The sequence below is a fragment of the Artibeus jamaicensis genome, unplaced genomic scaffold (assembly GCF_021234435.1).
Source record: "Artibeus jamaicensis isolate MK-2021 breed Jamaican fruit bat unplaced genomic scaffold, CSHL_Jam_final contig_511, whole genome shotgun sequence".
Taxonomy (NCBI): Eukaryota; Metazoa; Chordata; class Mammalia; order Chiroptera; family Phyllostomidae; genus Artibeus; species Artibeus jamaicensis.
The window spans coordinates 3,587,578-3,606,240 of NW_026521866.1; the positions used below are offsets into that span (position 1 = coordinate 3,587,578).

Here is an 18,663-nt window from a genome sequence, read left to right on the forward strand (position 1 = left end):
GGAAGTTACAGTAAGCACTTCCTGCCTCAATTCAGGGTGAGGGAGTTTTAACAAAAGCAAGTCTCACAGCAGTCTAGGTACAATGCAGGCCTGATTCCCCATGGGAGAACTTGCCCATGGGTGTGGGTCCTGTCTGGGCCCATAACACGCAGAACAGTCTCCCATAATAGTTTAATAAAATTTATCCAGAGCTTTCCCTTTTATGGTATCTGGATTTTCTGTATCCAAGGGGGCATGAAGCAAGAACTCTTAGACTGAGAAAGTCAGTAAATATTTGGATTATGAGCTGTACACACACAAACATCTCACAAAGAAACTTCAGTGGCAGTGTTACAGAACGGGGCCAAGGGTGGGTATGCTATATTATTACCAAAAGGATCCCCCTGGTTTCCTATGCCCGCCACCAAGGAAAGACTTCTCTCAATGCCAGAGATTTGTGAAAAGGAAAGGAAATATTTATTTAAAGCTATACAGACTTAAAGTAGTGACCTAATGTCTTCATTAAAATATCGAAGTCCTTCAGAATACCCACAGATGCACACAGTCCTCCCTTCTCCCTCTGCCCTAGTCTGGGTGCCATATCTCAGGAAAAGAAGCAGAAGTCTGTGATGAAAGCTCCCGGCACCATCAGCTGTGTTGCTGCCAGTATCTCCAGTTAATCCAAAGCCATGTGGCACCTTCTCATGGCCCACCAGCAAGAGTCCCTTCACTCCTTTCCTTCCAGGCCAAGCCTCTCCTGCTTCCTAAGCCACGTGGCAAAAGGGAGCACCCTGAAGCTGGGCGGTTCTCTCCTCTGCCAAAGCTGTGGGGGTCCCCACTCTGGCCAAATCTTGTGGTTCTCCCTTAAATGGCTGCCACATCTCAGTTTAAATCCCCGCGCCAGCCTTCCTCTGCAGCCCCAACCCTCCTTTTCCGACTCCTCCTACAATTAGTTACACCTGCCAGCATTCCTGTATCCTTCCAGATTTACTGGGCTGCCATACTGAGTCTGGGCAGGTGTGGCCCCATAGCACAGAGACAATCATCTCCAAGCTCTCACACAGGTGTTGTAACCAGGGGGCATTGCCTCCCAGTTATATCTTGGGTGGAAGTCCCTTCTATCCCCCTGGCTCAAAGCATGGCCACAGCTATTGAATATAACTATGAAACCAGTTAAAGATTATAGATGTGTTAAATGACCATGCCAGAGGTTAGCTGCAAAGCTGTTGCTATGCGAAACAGCTCTAAATGGCCCTGCTCCATGTGTCCCTTCCCCCAACTCACACTTGTGGCGGGGGTTGAGGAGTTAGAAGGGAGCTGAGGACATCCTATATCTCTTTCTAGTATTTCCTGGACACCTCGAGTTCTGAACCCCATTCCAAATCCCTATTTTGGGCCCACCTCTTGGCTGCACCCTGTAACAGAAGGAGTTCCTAAAATATGTCTGGCAAATAAGTAGCTTGTGTATATGCATATCAAACTCAGTATCATGTAATATTTAAGACATGTAAATACCTTAACTGATGCTCTCTATTTAGTTAACATTAAAACATAACTTTCTCAAGTTTCATTTCTGGGTTTGATCTTTTAAATTTTTTCTCAAGCAACTAAAGGGCCATAACAAGAAGTTTTCTTATCATGGGACATTTTAGGAATATGTCCCTTGAGGAATTCTATTTAAAAAACATATAAGCTTTATCATCTTTCTATGATATAATTTGTCTACATATATACAGCTTCTTTTAAATTTTTTTAGACTTTATTTATTTTTAGAGATAGGAGAAGGGAGAAAGAGGAGAGAAACATCTATGTGTGGTTGCCTCTCCTGCACCCTACACTGAGGAACCTGGCTGGCAACCCAGGCATGTGCCCTGACTGGGAATTGAACCAACAACCCTCTGGTTTGCAGGCTGCCACTCAATACACTAAGCCACACCAGCCAGGGCTACATATATACAGCTTCTTATATAATAAAATGTTTATAAAATTTTAATTCACGTGTTGCTAAGGTAAAAAAGGACTCATGACTACTTGGTAGCATAGCAGTTATTTTGGAGGCTTTATTTTTGTTTATTTTTCCAATGTGGTCCTTGTTAGTTTGCATTTCTCAAACTGATCATAAGGTGCTGGTAATAAAAGTATCTTGCCTTCTCAGCGTAGGTGGTTGTTGACAGCTAGTTACCAAAAGACAATATCGTTTTACAATAGAAACTCGACACAGAAGATATGATGAAAAGCCATTTTATTTTTCCCTAAATTTTAAAATAAAAGATTTTAATGGAAAACTTTTAGTACCATCATGCCACCCTGAATGCCAGCAACACCTTGTCTTTTATGCTTGCAGGAGGCAAGGTCAAAGTCCAGTCAGTATTTACATTTCTCCGTGGCCTTTCAACAGCTTTGCATGTACAAAATTTCCTGCTATTTTGCTTTAGCAAATAGCAACATAATTTAAAACTTTCATGTCCCCTATGTGATACCTAAAATCCATGCTTATATTTATTAATACAGTTAGAAAAATAAAAGCCTTAAAAATTCCTGGTATGAGTTCACGGTGCTAATCACATAATCTTTTCAAATGTAAGATCATTAAAAAAATTCTTACACATAAGAAACCTAGTTTAATTTGAAAGGCTTAAGATTTGAACTCAAGTAAGACTATTAAGTCAATGTATTATACATAGCAATTATTTGATTTAATTTTTATTTGCCTTGGGAGAGTAAATTTCCATTGTCCACTGAATGAATGCCTTTCAAATATTAATAAATATATTACAGTATTTGTAAGCCTTCTTATCTACTCTGACACTGATAGAAAGTTAAGCCATGGGGAAGAAAACAAAGATATCCCAACAGGGTGAGTTCACGAGGTGTATGGGACAAAAGCAATGAGTAGATGCTTGAGCATGGAGGGATCAGGGTAAGCGTTCAGGGATGTGCACAGGGAGGACTGCTCAGGTGTACATATGAGGTCTATGACACATCAGGCTCCAACTGAAAGCAGTTAGACAACAATTTTGTTGTTGTTAGATCAGAAGTAAATGTCAAATAGCTGGAAACCACGATAAAGAGGAACACTGTAAAGGTATGTTATTTCAGTAGTATAAAGAGGAAGACAGACCTAAGGTCAGGCTAGGGATTGTAAACCCATACTCTACAAGATATTAATGAATTACTCTGGAATTACCTAATTTAGTTGAGGTGTTTGGTATGTCATGGATAAGAAACAGTTAAATCTAAGAAATTATTTTGGCAACCAAAAGTGATGTTAATTTGATTTCTATAATTTTAACTATGCCATGTGCCCTTTTCTTACACTACTTTCTGTAATTTATCTCAGGCAAATATACCATCCATGTGACCTCTTTAATACACTTGGCAAACCAATGATGTTGAAGAATTTACATTGTAAATCTCTGATAAGAGGTGATCATAATGCCCAAATCAACCTAAATGAAGAAGAGAAGCCAAAGATTTGTTCACAGACTTAGATTTTGAAAGCCTGGAAAAAACCAAGTGCTAGATATTTGCTTTATGAATGTGGATGAAATTCTCATTTTGGGGGTTTAGTTTCTTATGTTTATTTTATACAACAACACTGAACTAGTCACCATTTAAAAAAGCACACTATCTCTGGTACTTTAAATACCATTCCCTCTGCCTTGCACCTTTCCTTGGAAGTCGTTTGAAGGCTCAGGCCTGGGCCTTCAACCTCTCTACCATCTGGAGTAGAGAGTTTAAATAGATTCCACCTGATATAAATGTTTAACACTTTTAAACAAGAGTCTTTAAAATAATTTAAACATTTGCATAAAAAATAAGGGTTTTCTGGTGGCCCACCTTTACATGCAAATATAGACAAACTGTTAACATGCATTATTTTAGGCGATCAGTAAAGTTTATTTCATAAGTATAAGTAATTTTAAACCATTTACTAAACTGTAAATTTCAATCCATTAAAAACTACTACCAGAGCAGTTTTGAGGTATCGCTAATAATTTAAAATGGAAATTTAAATTACAGGTGAGTGAGAAGTGGAAATTTATATTTTGATGTTGTATGATATGTGACTGCCCTGCCTTGTAGTAAATGGTGTTGTCATATCGTTGACTATGGACATGCCCTATAGCTTTTAGAAAATTATTTGTGCATGTGCATTAATGATTTTTCAAACATTAATGGCAATTTGATTGGTTGGTCATTTCTAAGCATACCAAAATAATAAAGTATAGTCCATGGTATGGGCCAAACAAGCTTAGAAATTTCAGGTATACAATGCTATCCTCCAACCTACCTTTATCAAAAACCCATCCTACTCACTCAACTTGTTTCCAAGAAAAATTGTGCAAAAAGCATCCAAAAGACTATCAACAGGTTAATTATCTTGTAATTTTAAAAGAACTAGATAATATTTTTTCTTTTAAAATTCATTTATAAAAATAAATATATTTTAGTTTGAGACCATACCTACCAAATTGTGACTTGATTTAGTCATGATGGCTAGACTGTAAAGTTATGAAAAATGTGGCTGAAAATATATGGGCTCCAGCTCATGCCCCACAGTGTAGGCAGTAGCTGGCCCCTCTACTGTTAAGACCCTTTATGTAGTTAACTGAAACACACTCAACCTATTGACAAAAGGTTAGTCTTCCTTGGACTGGAAATTCCCACAAAACTTTTAATTTTTAAACTTCCATTATAAAACTACAAATAACCATAATACATGCAAGATAGGGAATGAGAATCTGTCACCCACTCAGGAGATACTGATCCATTGCACCAGGGCAAACACAGCAGCTCAGAGGAAATGATCACCCACTTGGATGTACAGCTTATTCAGATGTTTTACACTAAAATGTAGGCATAAAGTCCCTCCCATAGTCTTTATCTCAGAGCAACAATTTAAAAATCAGTTTGATAGTATGAGCAAATCCTTCTAGGTTTTGTGCTGAGATGAAAAATAGCTTGGCCCCCACCCCCAGATATCTGGTGTGAGGCAGAGCTCCGGATTACTATGTACATTAGATAGGAACACTGTCAGGTGGAAGTGCCAATATGACTTACTGCTTAGAACTGTGCTAACATCGACACCTTTGTAGGCTGATTTCTCATATTAGAAGCTTTTTGCCTTAGTCGGAAAATTATCTGGGGAACAGTAAGGAATTGAACTAAGGAAAAAGCTTCTGGACTCCAAATCTACACACCCATAAAGGCAAGTTTCAAACTATTGTCCTCTCAGTGCAAATGAGCAAACTGGCTAACCTGTCACATATCATCAATTGATATGAACATAGCATTCAGTCTGTGGAACAATTTGATGTAGCAAAAAACCTGATCTAATGCAAATCAAGCCTATTAACTAAAGCCACAGCAAGGAGAGACAGTCCAGCCTAGTGTTCTCCCTCGCTAATGCTGACTCTGAACACAAAAGCAATTGAAAGGCACAGGGCTCAGATTTCATTGATAGTCCTCTCTGAAGGGCAGTATTCCGAGGGGCCTGATGAGGACATATAGAAAGACTGTGTTTTCCTTTTTAATCGGGCTCTTTTGTTGGCCAACACCAGGCTACGCCGGCTTGAACTGATGATTTCTGAAATAAATTTTTTGCAGTCTACACACACCTCCATGGTACTCCAGTCCTCCATTAACTCTTTGGGAAATTGTAGTTCTTCATCTGATTTGTCCACAGACTTAGATTTTGAGGAAAACCTGGAAAAAAACAAACATTTCAAACATCTAGTACTATTACTCATAGTACTACTGCAATACTAAGAAAATTTGTTGCAAAAACATTATGGAATGATGAATGATTTAGTTGTATTGTGTTCTTCCAAAGAAGAATTTCTAATTGGAGGCAAGGTTCGAAGTATTTTTTAAAAGAGAAGCCAGGAAACATGTTTTATTAAGAAATAATACTGAAAATTCTTAGCATCTCTTCTAGAATTTTTAGAAGATAGGATATTCAGAGTAGTCATCATATGATTATCATACACATATAGATTATGAACTTTAACAACTAAGATGAAATAAAGTACATGTTGCTAATGTCCTGTTGATAACTCAGAATGGATTTCAAGTTCTTTCTCCAGTGATCCCATGTCATGGATAATAAACATTAGTTATCTGTACATGGTAGGTCAGACTATAGGAAATTGAAGTAAATTTATCTCTATGATACATTCTTAAAAATTATCTTTGGACCAATTTTCTTCTAACTTCTGTATTTGTCAAGTATGTTTCCCCAACGATTCTCTATATTTGCATGGATGATTATCTGGATTCCAGAGAGCTGGAGTTAACTAAAACAACATCATAATAAATCTTTTGGTTACTTTTTCACTTATTCACCTTACCATTTTAAGGAATCAGTTATTCACCTTAGGAATCACTTATTGACCTTACCATTTTAAGTAAACCAAACAGGAAGTCTCAGAGTAAGTAGAGAAAAGGACAAAAGATTATTATTTGCACTGCCTTGAGTCCACAAATCATGATTTGAGGTCTTCATGGAGCAGGAGTGTCTCAGAGCAGAGTTGAAGGCACAGGACAAGCAGTCTTGGGCCCAAGTTACTTGCTGGACTCACAGCTTCCTTGCCTCACTGACCTAAGGAGCAGCTGCTGCCCGGCATTTGGCACCAATGCCAGTGTCTACCCCACCCCCCTCATCTCCAGTAGGTGGTTAGTGCATCAAACCTTGATCATCCTGGGCCCTGAAAGTGTGTGACCTGAGCTGGCCTGCTATCCTTCCATCTTTCTTAAGGACCAGCACCAATCTTACCCTGCATTGAATGCAAATAGATTGATATCCAGGCTATATATATTTTTCTTTTATATTGCCAGCTCTTGGCATAAAGCTTCATTACTGCCTTTACAATAAGAAACTAAATTGCAGACCACTGTGAGCACAGAATTAAACAAATATTCTTTCAAAACTGAAGAAGGAAAGATTAGACTATCATATGCAAGTTTTCAACTCCATTGAAAACAAGAGCAGATTTAGAGATAACTTAAAGGATATATAAAAGTAATTATATCTAAATAGAAATAAAAATAAACTGTGAGAGTAAGGTATCCTTCAAGCAGCTAACCATTATTCTTGACAAGTAACCTTCTGGAAGTTTTGGAGATTTGTGTGCAAGTCAAAACTATATTAAAACCAACCAAATACCACCAATCTTCTTGACCCAAAACCTTGCCCTATCATCCGGTCTTCAAAAGGAGCATTCTTCTTTTACAAAGGATGCTCTGAAGATCCAGCCTTCTCGCTCACCTGGCAATGCTCCGAAGTGGCCGATGGTGGCTAGTGGAGGGATTTTCTGGCCTCGTAGAACTTTCCCCTCTTTGCAAGGAAGAAGGTCCCAATGAGAAGATAGGAAGAGTGGAGTATGGCTTGGATGGCAGCCGCATCTATTACCCAAAGAAAACTGAGAATGAGCAGTACTATTAAAAAGACAGTCTGTTAAAATTATTATGTTAACATTTCACCAAGCTTAGCTTACCTTTTTGCAACACTGTGAGCACACGGGCCTGTACACAAAACCAGAAGCATTACTTGGCATGATACCACCGATGTGACTAGAGAGTTAACAAGGCCAATGGCTACATGGTTGTAAATTTCTACAATAAATTGCAAAAAATCTGGATCTTCTGTCAGGATACAACAAACTGATATAACTATGGATTGCCAAAAAGATAATCAATCTGTAAAACTGAATTCTTACACTGTTCCCTATGAAAAGAATCAACTTACACCTGGAATTTTCTTATTTGTCTATCCAAGGGTCATATGACAATCGCATCTATTTTTTATGTTCAAATATGACATATTAGAATTATCTTGGTTATGTAAAAGAAATAAATGCACAGAAACATGTTTCAGGTTTAACGCCCAATAACTTTGATCCACTGTCTTGAAAAATTCAGTGGATCAGTATTCTTAACCCACAAACACAGCACAATGGGATAACAAATAATTTTTAATATTGTTCCTGCATACAAAACAATGAAACAATGAAGCTAACTGATATTTATTGACTATTATTGTCAATTACAAAGAGCCTTACCTCTTACAGAACTGACAGGTGTAAGACCAGGTGAAGAAGGAAAATCTCCTGGTTCGGCAACAAAAGCAAAGCTAAAAAATACAAATGTAAAAGGAGAAAGAAAAAGCATCGCCGACAATGAATTTCCTAGTTTATATGGTTGAATCCACTTTACATTTATACACTGGGGAAGTTTAGTACACAGGAGGAAGAAGTGAATCCAGAAGCCCTGATTTATGTTGGGCTCTGTTGATAATTACAGTATGATTCTGTACTATAATTCTACTTTTAAAAGTAACAAAAGGCCACAGCTGTCTAGAGTGTCACCATCACAGAAGCAATCAAAAGAAGGTTCTAAAAAAGTCTCCCCTGTATAATGACTAAATGCTGACATGGCTATGTGAAGGCATATCATTATTTATTATGGTTGTTTTAAACCTTCCTGAGTTTTGATGTCTAAGGGAGAAAATACTTGCTTTGGTGGGCAAGGCAGAACAGGAAATGAATTCTGGAGAATAAGCCTCCTGCCATCTAAAATCCCCTGTAGGTCCTGCACCATCTGAATAGCAGAAAGCTTCCTCAGAAGACCATGCCTGTGACTGACCATTCTGCTAACCCTGCTGATCAATCAACTTTAAACAGCTCTACCTTTCCTTTTTTCAGGGCAGTGTAGACATCTTTATATTGTTGGTATTTTTCCAGCTCTGCCTTCACCAGGACCTGACGAATATGCATCACTTCCTCCACAGTAAGAGCTAGGCATTCCACTGGATAGCAGAATTCCTCCTGAAATTCAAAATTCCACATGAATAAGAAACTCCCACTCCCTTTTCTGGCATTGTAGTATTTCCCTTCAGATCAGACACCTGGTTAGTAGCTTCAGAAAACGAAAGAGGTCCCAATCAACACAGGAACAGAGCTGGCTTACTCTGGGGACCACATAATTTCTGATGACACCAAGACAACAGATGGTAGAAAGCTTTGAGGACCACATAAAACAGTGTAGCCTACTTAAGTTTCCAAAAAATAAAAGCTCCTCACATTTGTTTGGCTATGTATCTACGCACTGAAATCTTGAAAAACATTTTGTTGTTCTAAACCAAATTTATGTCAGTTGTCTCCTATGATTATGCAAAGATATCATTTAGTATTGTGTTATATGCTATATGAAAATCAACAACATATTTTTAAAACTGGTCTGTGGTACCCAGAATAGCCAAAAGAAGGTGGTTAGTAATTTACACTGAGAAGCATAGTGGTAAGTTACATCAGCACACCTTGAAAAATCCTAATGGTATGATAGGAGCTAGAACATGTAGCTACTGTTGCAGTTTACAGCCAACAGAAACTCCACAGGCTGTCCCACAGTTCTCCAGATTTCTGTTATTACTTTTAAACAATGACTGAATGCACAATCAGCATTGGAAAGATGTGGAAAAAATCAGAAGAATTTCACAATAAATATTTATGTTGAGTATCTTATGTTAATAGTTTCCCTAAGATGTTGATGTAACTGATTCCACTGAATAAAGAGCCTCACACCCATTTGCTCCCCATCCAGCCTGCTCTTGATTGGTGGATCTAACAGAAAGACAGAACAGTCTTGTGCATTCGCACCCTGCCAGGCTTCACAAGGGCCATTGTGATGTAGTGACACTGAAACTTAATGTTCTCAATACAAACACATTATAATTCACTCCCACACACACACAATAGCACTGCTCACAGGAGTTCTGGAATCAAACAAGCCAATTGAGAAAGCACATGACTATGAATGCAGTTTTAACATTCAGTTCTGTCTTTCAATCAGATAAAAATAAAAACAAATCTAGGTTGCAAACTTGACAAACATTAGCATTTACTAAAAAATGTAGTTTGAAGAACTACTGATTTTCACCAACAGTGTAACCAAACTGTCTTTATTCGGGTTAAGGAAGATTAAGTGTGCTCAAAAATGTTTTGGGAAAAAAATCCTGCAGTTGAATTTTTAAGATGAAGAACTTAGTATTTGGAGGCTGGGAAGGTAGACTATTCAGAGACATTACATAATTTAGTCTAAGATGTCTAAAATCCTTTAAAAAATATCACCATCACATAATTTTCTCCTTCAATAGAGCAGCTTTAAATGATAACAGGATTAAACTGGCATGTCCAATATCTACTCTGTTTTGCTTCATCCTGAGAAAAGAGTTTAGTGTCAAATGGGACGAGGCACTGACTCTAAGGCCATTAAAACTGCACAAGGTAAGCACTGTTGGCTGTACAGAACTGAATGACAGCTTTTTTGAGCCCTAAATATATTTCATAGAATTTTTCTTATGGCAAATTTCATTCATCAGTTATGATGATTATGACTGTGGTACATTTTATGGCAGCTAACTCTGACAAAATTGTTGACTTGGAGCAAAATAATGTATAAATCTAGCAAATAACCTGATAATCACTACTGAGGTTTATTGTTGTGAATGCTAGGAAGAGGGCAATTAGCACCAATTTAATTAACTTGGTAACTTGATGCCTGGGCTGGTAAATATTTCTGTACTCTCTCCTCAGTCTTAAATCACACAGGGCTTAGTCCAGCATACTTCCAACTGACTGCTTTGAATCATATGTAAATCCAGTACTTCACAGAATATAGTAAGAAATTGTGGATTTTTTGTTTGTGTTCTTTTTCTTTAAAAAAATTTCAAGTAATTACCCTTCAGTAAGATAATTTCCATCAGGACAAATGCTAATGTTTTAATTTTGGTGCTTTCCCAAGGACAACAAAACTTTAATGCAACATGAAAGAAAATAATAGTTACTAGAATAGTTTTTATTAACTGACAAAAATATTGATTCGGCATCCCCAAAGCCAAATGAAATCTTAATAAATCTTGCTGAGACACTAACGCTCCAAAACGTAAGGAGCACTCAGGGTTTTAACCATGAGCAAGTGCCCCTTTCCCCATGGTGACCCAGGGTTGGGTCACTCCTACAGCAAGCACTAAGCTCACTGTCAGGGTGAGATGTAGACTGTAAGGGCTAGATCAGCACAACTCTAATTCTTTTGCTTCTCTGTGCTTCAAAATGACTCTCAAATTTAGGAAAGGGACGCTAAATCTTACAGTGTTTTGATAATGATTACAATACGCAATAGAAGCCAATGTGCCTTTAGAATTTATTTTTATGTATGTCACTAAAATCACGAAGTTTTTGTTGAAGATTTTGCTTATATTTACCATTCAACAGGGGTCAGAGTTAGGTAGCACAGAAATTATAGAGCAAAATGTGTAATCTGATTATTGAGCCACAGCGAGAAATGGGAATAGTCACATTTTATATCGTGTTCTTGATTAGCACATACTTCATAAATAAGTAGCAGATACTTAGAAGCTGTCCAAAACAATAATTGTTTTTTGAATTTTTAAACTTTTTACATAAAAATAGCAATTATTAAGTTTAATTACTCTTTCCTTTTTCCAAGTTTAACTTTAAAATACCAAGTGAATTCTTTGCCTAAAATAGTATGAGGATTTAGTATACAGATATCTGTGTTTGGGGAGGATTGATAATAAAAATAAAATTGTTGATAGATCTTCAGTAATAGCAGGAGTGACAGGAATTCAGATGCCCTCCCTGCACTTGGTGGTGCTCCCAAATGGCCAGACCTAAAAATGGGGACAAGATCAGACTTATTCTGTATTTCACAATAAACAGGGAAAGGGATTTGTTGTTTCTCATTTACATTCATTCACAGTTTCTTTTCTAAATCAAGATGGGTAATAAAGAATACCAAAGAAACTAGCTGCTGGTTCATTTGTCAGAGATGTGTTTAGTAAATGAAGGATCCTGTATGACATGGAACGGGCAAGGCTGCTGCCAACACTGGTCAACAGCATACATCACACTGAGGTAAAGGAAGCTTCACTATGGTCCCAGGGCTATTTATTTCACTGGGGTTTGGAAATTATTATACTTTCTTTAAAAATATTCTATATGAAAACCACAAAAACAAAAATAAAATGTAAGATTATTTAAAATAATAGATAATACATTATAGATGTATACACCTGAAACCTCTATATTATTAACCACTGTCACCCCAATGAATTTAATAAAAAAGATAAAATAAAATATTTAAAATAATCACATCAGTAAAAAGAAAACTTAAAGTTTCTCTCCACAGAGAAGTGGTTGTCATAAAAACCACATGATACCCTGATCATCACAACACAGCTTTATGAAAGGTGCTGGGGAAGAGAATGCTCTCTGAGTCCAGGGTAGACACATGCTATGTGTACACAGCCCCTCAAAGCTCAGGGTGGCGTGTGCGGGACACAGGCAATGGCTCTGTGGGTGGTAGAGTCAACTTAGCCTGGCAGGTAGCAAATGCTCCTCTGATGAAAGGAGGCCCTGGGATGAAAGCACTTCACAGGCTCTAAGAGGCTGCATTCCTCCTGCTATAAAATTGGGTCACTCAGAGACAAACACTCATAGGTCCCTATATTCTGATGCTGCATTTTGAGTTTGTTGTCCTTTCAAAGTTATTTTCCTCTCAACTGAGATCATGGTGCGATCTATGCATCCTACAAAAGATTGGAATCAATGATCAGAAGCAAAGTGCCCATCTAAGCTGTTAATTCTTGCAGAGTGCAGAAGTTGAGGTATCACTGTCAAAGAGATAGAGTAAAATAATTCCCAGAGCCAGCAGAAAGAGGCCAACCTTTGAGGATTTCCACCTGCTGGTAAAAGCTCTCTCACATAGATAATACATAGCCCCTGCTACCCCAAACATGGCTGCTTCAAAAGGATGAGAGCTGAGCAGAGAAGCTGTTTGTATGGTAGAAAAAAGTGGTCGGAAAGGCGTCCTTGGCCATACACTGGTTATCCTAGGAACCTGAACAATATATAAGGAAAAAAGAAAATGGCAGTGGGAAAAGAAAAGGAGAAAACAATACAGAACAAAAGTGACCTACAAATAGTGATTATAGAGCATGAAAAACAAAACGAAACAAAACAAAAACACACAGGATGTTAATGGTAGATTCCACACATGTATTCACGCCGACATCTGCATCCCCGTGTATAAATCGATAATCAAACCATGAAGTCGCTCCTTGAGAATCTCAAAGTTTACACAGCAAAGGCCTGAACTTAAGATTTTCTAACTGGTTAGGAACACTGAGCTTCCTAAATCAGGCTTGATGGGATGCAGGATAGGGCCAACTGCCTGCTGTGCCTGAGAGAACGTGGGAACGCATCCCAAACAGGCACTTCTTCCCTAAGGGAGGTACTGAAAGACAAGCAGCCTTTCATTTAAATGGGCAATCATCCTCGTACATTTGACCACATGATAAAAAAATTACATTTTTAAACACCCTAAACAAAGGGAGAGAGATACAATCAAAATAAGTAAATAACAACAAAGACATTTCCACCATTTTCAGTAAAGGGATTACAAATACAAAATGATTCTGTTTCTAAAATATAGCAAAAATTTTAAATTATCATACTTTAAAAACAATACTTAACAAGCTAGAAGGTACTACACACAGAAGCGTCACTTAATGGATAAACTGAGTTAATCTACTAGCAAAAAATGTCATTACTTGACTTGGATGTTACTTTGTTTCAGCTGGTGCCCAGAGGTACTTGGGGCCCAGTTCTGCATGAAACCTGTTACCATCTATACTGACCAGAGGTGCTCACCCAGTGCCTTTCACTGAGACCCTTCTTGGGGACTGCAGATTGGTTTTACTTTGCTCTCTTCACTAATAAACCAACTCAACAGCCTGACCAACCAAATGATGAGTTCCCTTTTGCCAGGAATTTACTTTACTTCATGGGCCCTCAATAGGGACTGGCAGTCTTTCTTGGCAAAACTGCTCTAGTACCACCTGAAACTCCTTTGTAGTTGATCTGATAGTTGATTGATAATTTTAAAATTTAAGTCTAACCTCAATGATGATGTTTTATGATAACAAGGCAGGTACATACCTAAATAATAAACTGGCTAGGAAAACCCATGGGAAGAGAAGAATTTAATTACTGGACTTGTAAAAAAAAATTAGGAAGAGTTCCTTCTTATGTATTTTTAAGTTGGGACAGTAACTGTATATTTTGCTAAAGCAATAACTGATTCAAATTAACAAAAGTCTTCAGATTTTAAAGTCTGAACCTGTCTGGTTAGAGTTCTGTTTTCCTGCTATGTTTTATCAAATATCAGTGTTTCGGTGATTACTTATGAATTAACAGAAATTTTATTGGGAATTGCCATAAAATCATTAATTTAATCCTATTGTTTGGGAGGAGAGATGACTGATCAAATTTCAAAACCATAAGCTCTGTTGAAACTTAATATCTTCACAATAATCACACTATCTCCCTCTACTCTGAATGATTCATCACAGCCTAAAAATATGGATTAAGCATATTCTACTGTTTTTTATTCATGAGTTACTGAAAATAACATTAGATGTTAGGTTGCCAGTAGAACTATTGATTGAAGCCTTGTATCTTGCCTGGAAATGTTCCTGGAGTCAAGCAGGGCTACAAAATAAACTACAGACCTCCTCCGGCTGGTGGATCTACTCTTCCTGCCACTGCCATGTGTCCTACAGCCTGCTGTTTTGAGGAATGAATGGCCACTACATGAATGCAAAAGTCTCCTGAAAACAGCAAAAACTGTCAACCAGTCCAAACAGCAGCTTTGGCTCCAAAATATACTTGGAAACAATATAAATAATGGTTCTTAATGGATCAAAATTCTCCTCTGGTACTTCTGCCTTAATAACATAGCTTACTGTAGCCAGATTTTGAGAAGTTTTTAAATTACTTTTAACAATTTTTGATAAGTTTTTTAATTAGTTTTAACAATTTTTAATACCCTTTGAAAGGAAGAAAACATTTCTTTACTAATCCATAGTTTCAACCATTGGTAAGTCTTCTGAAAAAAAAATAAAGGTACTTTAAATGAACAAAGATGGTCAAATTTCATTTAGGTTCCTGTTAGAGTGGTTTTCTTTAGCTATTAAAAACAATGAAGGTTATTTAAAAATCGTTCTAACCTTTGGAAGTTTTTTCTCCTAATCATCATCTCAATAATGCTAATGATTCTAGGTCCTCTGACACTTTGGTTACTATGCAATCTTTTAGTTACTTACAAGAGATCGGGAGCTCTGTTTGGATGGTGGCAGGAACTGTCTCACATTAGTAGGTGTTTCCTTTTCAATGGAATGTCGCCTCTGGGGTGGCTGCCTTCTCTCTGGCTGCGGTGTTGATGATATGGGCAAGAATTTTGGAGGTGCTAAAGAAATGAGTCAACCATATTAAAATAAACTTTCTTACTGTGAGGATTGTTATAGAAGAATTTTTGCAAGATAAACTCGCTACAGAAATTGCAAGAAAAAAGTAAAAAATACTTCGTGTTTTTAATATTGACTCAAATTCATACATAAGAACACAATATAAGTACAGTCTCAAATCTGTACATACATATGCCCTCCTAAATCATGCTAAAATTCTTTTTATTTTTTTTATTTATCAATTACTGTTTACATTCAATATTATTCTGTGTTAGTTTCAGACAGACAGCACAGTGGTTAAACAATCACATACTTTACTGGGTGGTATACCAAAATTCTTAAGTGTACCCTCCCTAACATTCTTGTTTTAAAAAAGATGAAATATGAAAACTCTTCCTTCTTGATGTTTATCAAGACAGTCTGTCCTTAGACTTAAGTCAAGCTATACTCGAATTTCAAAAAATAAACTTCAGCTTTGTACAACTGCTCTCCTCCACCTAAAATATTTGGGACTGGATTTAAAAGAACAATGTTTTAGGGTCCAAATAGTTTTGGATTCACATTTTGAAAACATAAGGAGAACATTAGAAATAAATTATACTATCAGAGTTTTATTTACTACTTCCTCTTACTTTCTTTGCAAACAGTACGGCTGTTTCAATATAGCGGTTGAGGAAAGTGAAAGTCAACACAAAGTTAAATATGATTCACCTCTTTAGACTGTCCTACCAAGAGAAATTACTAAAGAAAAACAAAGAACATAATTTCTATAATCAAGAAATACAGAAAATAACCAAGGTGAGCTCCTATAATTTTGGGTATAATCTGTTTAAATAAATCAAAATACTATTTAAAGAATTTCAAACACAAAAACCTCTATGTATATAGAAAATCAAGGCAATGTTTTACAAATATTTTTATATATTTTTTTCTCTTGGAAAGTTTTTAAATTACAGTAAAATAAAATAAATATTTACCATTATAACCATTTTTAAACATACAATTCAGTGGTACTGAATACTTCACATGGTTTCACAACCTTTACAATCATCCATCCTCATAAATCTTCATCTGGATAGTTGAAACTCCATACACATTAAACAGAAAGCCTCTGGAAACTACTGTTCTACCCTTTGTCTCTATGGTTTTGACTACTCTAAGAAACTCAGGTAAATGAAATTATACAATATTTCCTTTCCAGTGATTCCCTTGCTTCACTTAGCATAATGTCCTCAAGGCTTATCTGTTGTATTTGTTACAGAACATCCCTTTTTAAGGCTGAATAATATGCACAGATCACATTTTCCTTATCTATTCATCCACTGATGAACACTGGGGTTGCTTTCATGTTTTATCTATTGTGAAGAATGCTGTTATGAATATGGACATACAAATACCTCTTTGAGACTTGCTTTCAATTCTTTGGGGTGTATGCCCAGAAGTGGAATTGCTGGATCTTATGGGAATTCTATTTTTAAATTTTAGAGGAACCACTACACTGTTTTCTACAGCACCTTTACCATTTTATATTCCTACCAACAGGGTGTAAGGGTTCCTTCCAATTTTTCCACATTTTTGTCAACACTTGCTGATTTCTCTCTCTCTTTTTGATAGTAGCCATTCTAATGGGTTTGAGGTGATATCTCATTGCAGCATTTCTCTAATGGCTAGTGATGCCGAAAATATTTTCATGTGTTTGTTGGCCATTTGTATACTCTTTGGAGAAATGTCTATGTCTTATTTTTAGGGCCTTCATTCACTTTGAGTTAATTTTTGTAAATGGTATCAGGTAAGCATCTAACTGTTCTCTTTTGCATGTAAATATCCAGTTTTCTCAGTACTATCTCTTGAAAATATTATTCTTTCCTCATCAAATGATCTTTACATATCTGTCAATTATGTGATCCTATATGTGAGGGTTTATTCTGGGCTCTCTATTCTATTTCATTGGTCTATCTGTCTCTGTTTATGCAAATACCATACTGTTTTGATTGCTATAACTTTGTAGTGAATCTTAATATCAGGAAATGTGAGTTCTATGATTTTGCTCTTGTTTCAAGGCTGTTTTGGCTATTCAGGTTACCTTAAGATTCTGTATGGATTTTATGATGGCTTCTTAAACATTTCTACAAAAAATGTCATTGACATTTTGATAGGGACTACATTGAACCTAAACACTGCTTTGGGTAATACTGACATTTTAACAATATGAAGTCTTCTAATCTATGAACATGAAATATATTTCTATTTACTTATATTCTCTTTAATTTCTTTTAGCAATGCTTTAGAGTTTTTAGTGAAAAAGTCATTCATTTTCTTGGTTAGTCTTAAGTGTTTTGTTCGTTAGAGCTATTATATATGGAGTTGTTTTTGTAATCTCCTTTTCAGATTGTTCATTGCTCATGCATTAGAAATGTAAATGATTTTTGTATGCTGATTTTGTATTGTTACTTTGCTGAATTCATTTATTGTAATAGTTTATTTGTGTGTGTATGTGTGTGTGAGAGAGAGAGAGAAAATCTTAGGGTTTTCTACATATAAGATCATAATTAAATTTAAAAAAGATCACATCATCTGCAGAAAGAGATAATTTTTCCCCTTTTCCGATTTAGATGACTTTAAATTTCTTTTTCTTGCTGAATTGTTCTGGCTAGAACTTTCAGTACTATGTGAATAGAAGAGAAGTAGTGAAAGCAGGTATCATTGCTTTCATCCTCATCAGAGAGAAAACAGTTTTTTTCACCACTGAGTATAACGATTGCTGTAAACGTCTATTATGTTGAAGTACTTTCATTCTATTCCTAGTTTGTTGAATTTTTTATACTGAAATGGTGTTGAGTTTTGTCTAAAGCTTTTTCTGAATCAATTGTGGCCTTTTTCTTTAATTCTGTTAATGTGATGTATTATACTGATCAATTTTCTATTTTTTAAAAATTAAATTTTATTGACTATGCTATTAGAGTGATCCCAATTTTCCCCCATGCCCTTCTCCACCCAGCCACCCCCTACCTCCTCAGGCAATTCTCACCCTGTTGTCTATGTCTATGGGTCATACCTTCATGTTCTTTGGCTACTCCATTTCCTATGCTGTACTTTACATCCCTATGACTACTCTGTAACTACCAATTCGTACTTCTTAATCCCTTCACTTTTTTCACCCAACTCACCCATCCCCCTCCTATCTGGCAACCATCAAAATGTTTTCTATATGATTCTGTTTCTGTTCTGCTTGTTTTTTTATTTTGTTTTTCTGCTTGTTTGTTATTTTGATTCAACTGTTTATAGATATGTATTTCTTACTATTATACTATTCATATTTTTTTAATCTTCTTCTCAAAGAAGACCCTTTAACATTT

The 18,663-nt window shown here is 36.4% G+C and overlaps 1 protein-coding gene across 3 annotated transcripts in view; it reads right to left on the reverse strand.

The window, feature by feature from the left end:
* Positions 1–2,011: 2,011 nt before the first annotated feature.
* Positions 2,012–18,663, reverse strand: part of SPIRE1 (spire type actin nucleation factor 1) — a 310,943-nt gene continuing 294,291 nt past the window's right edge. Inside the window, exons 11-17 of one of the 3 annotated variants that reach the window (XM_053668835.1) lie at positions 15,167–15,309; positions 12,727–12,900; positions 8,670–8,807; positions 8,043–8,113; positions 7,479–7,506; positions 7,250–7,386; positions 2,012–5,688 (exon numbers count right to left, since the gene is read on the reverse strand). In XM_053668835.1, the coding sequence (XP_053524810.1) occupies positions 5,430–5,688; positions 7,250–7,386; positions 7,479–7,506; positions 8,043–8,113; positions 8,670–8,807; positions 12,727–12,900; positions 15,167–15,309 (950 nt within the window). In that variant the 3' untranslated portion in view covers positions 2,012–5,429. The remainder of the gene's footprint in view (positions 5,689–7,249; positions 7,387–7,478; positions 7,507–8,042; positions 8,114–8,669; positions 8,808–12,726; positions 12,901–15,166; positions 15,310–18,663) is intronic. The other 2 variants (XM_053668836.1, XM_053668837.1) reach the window with 2 other exon arrangements.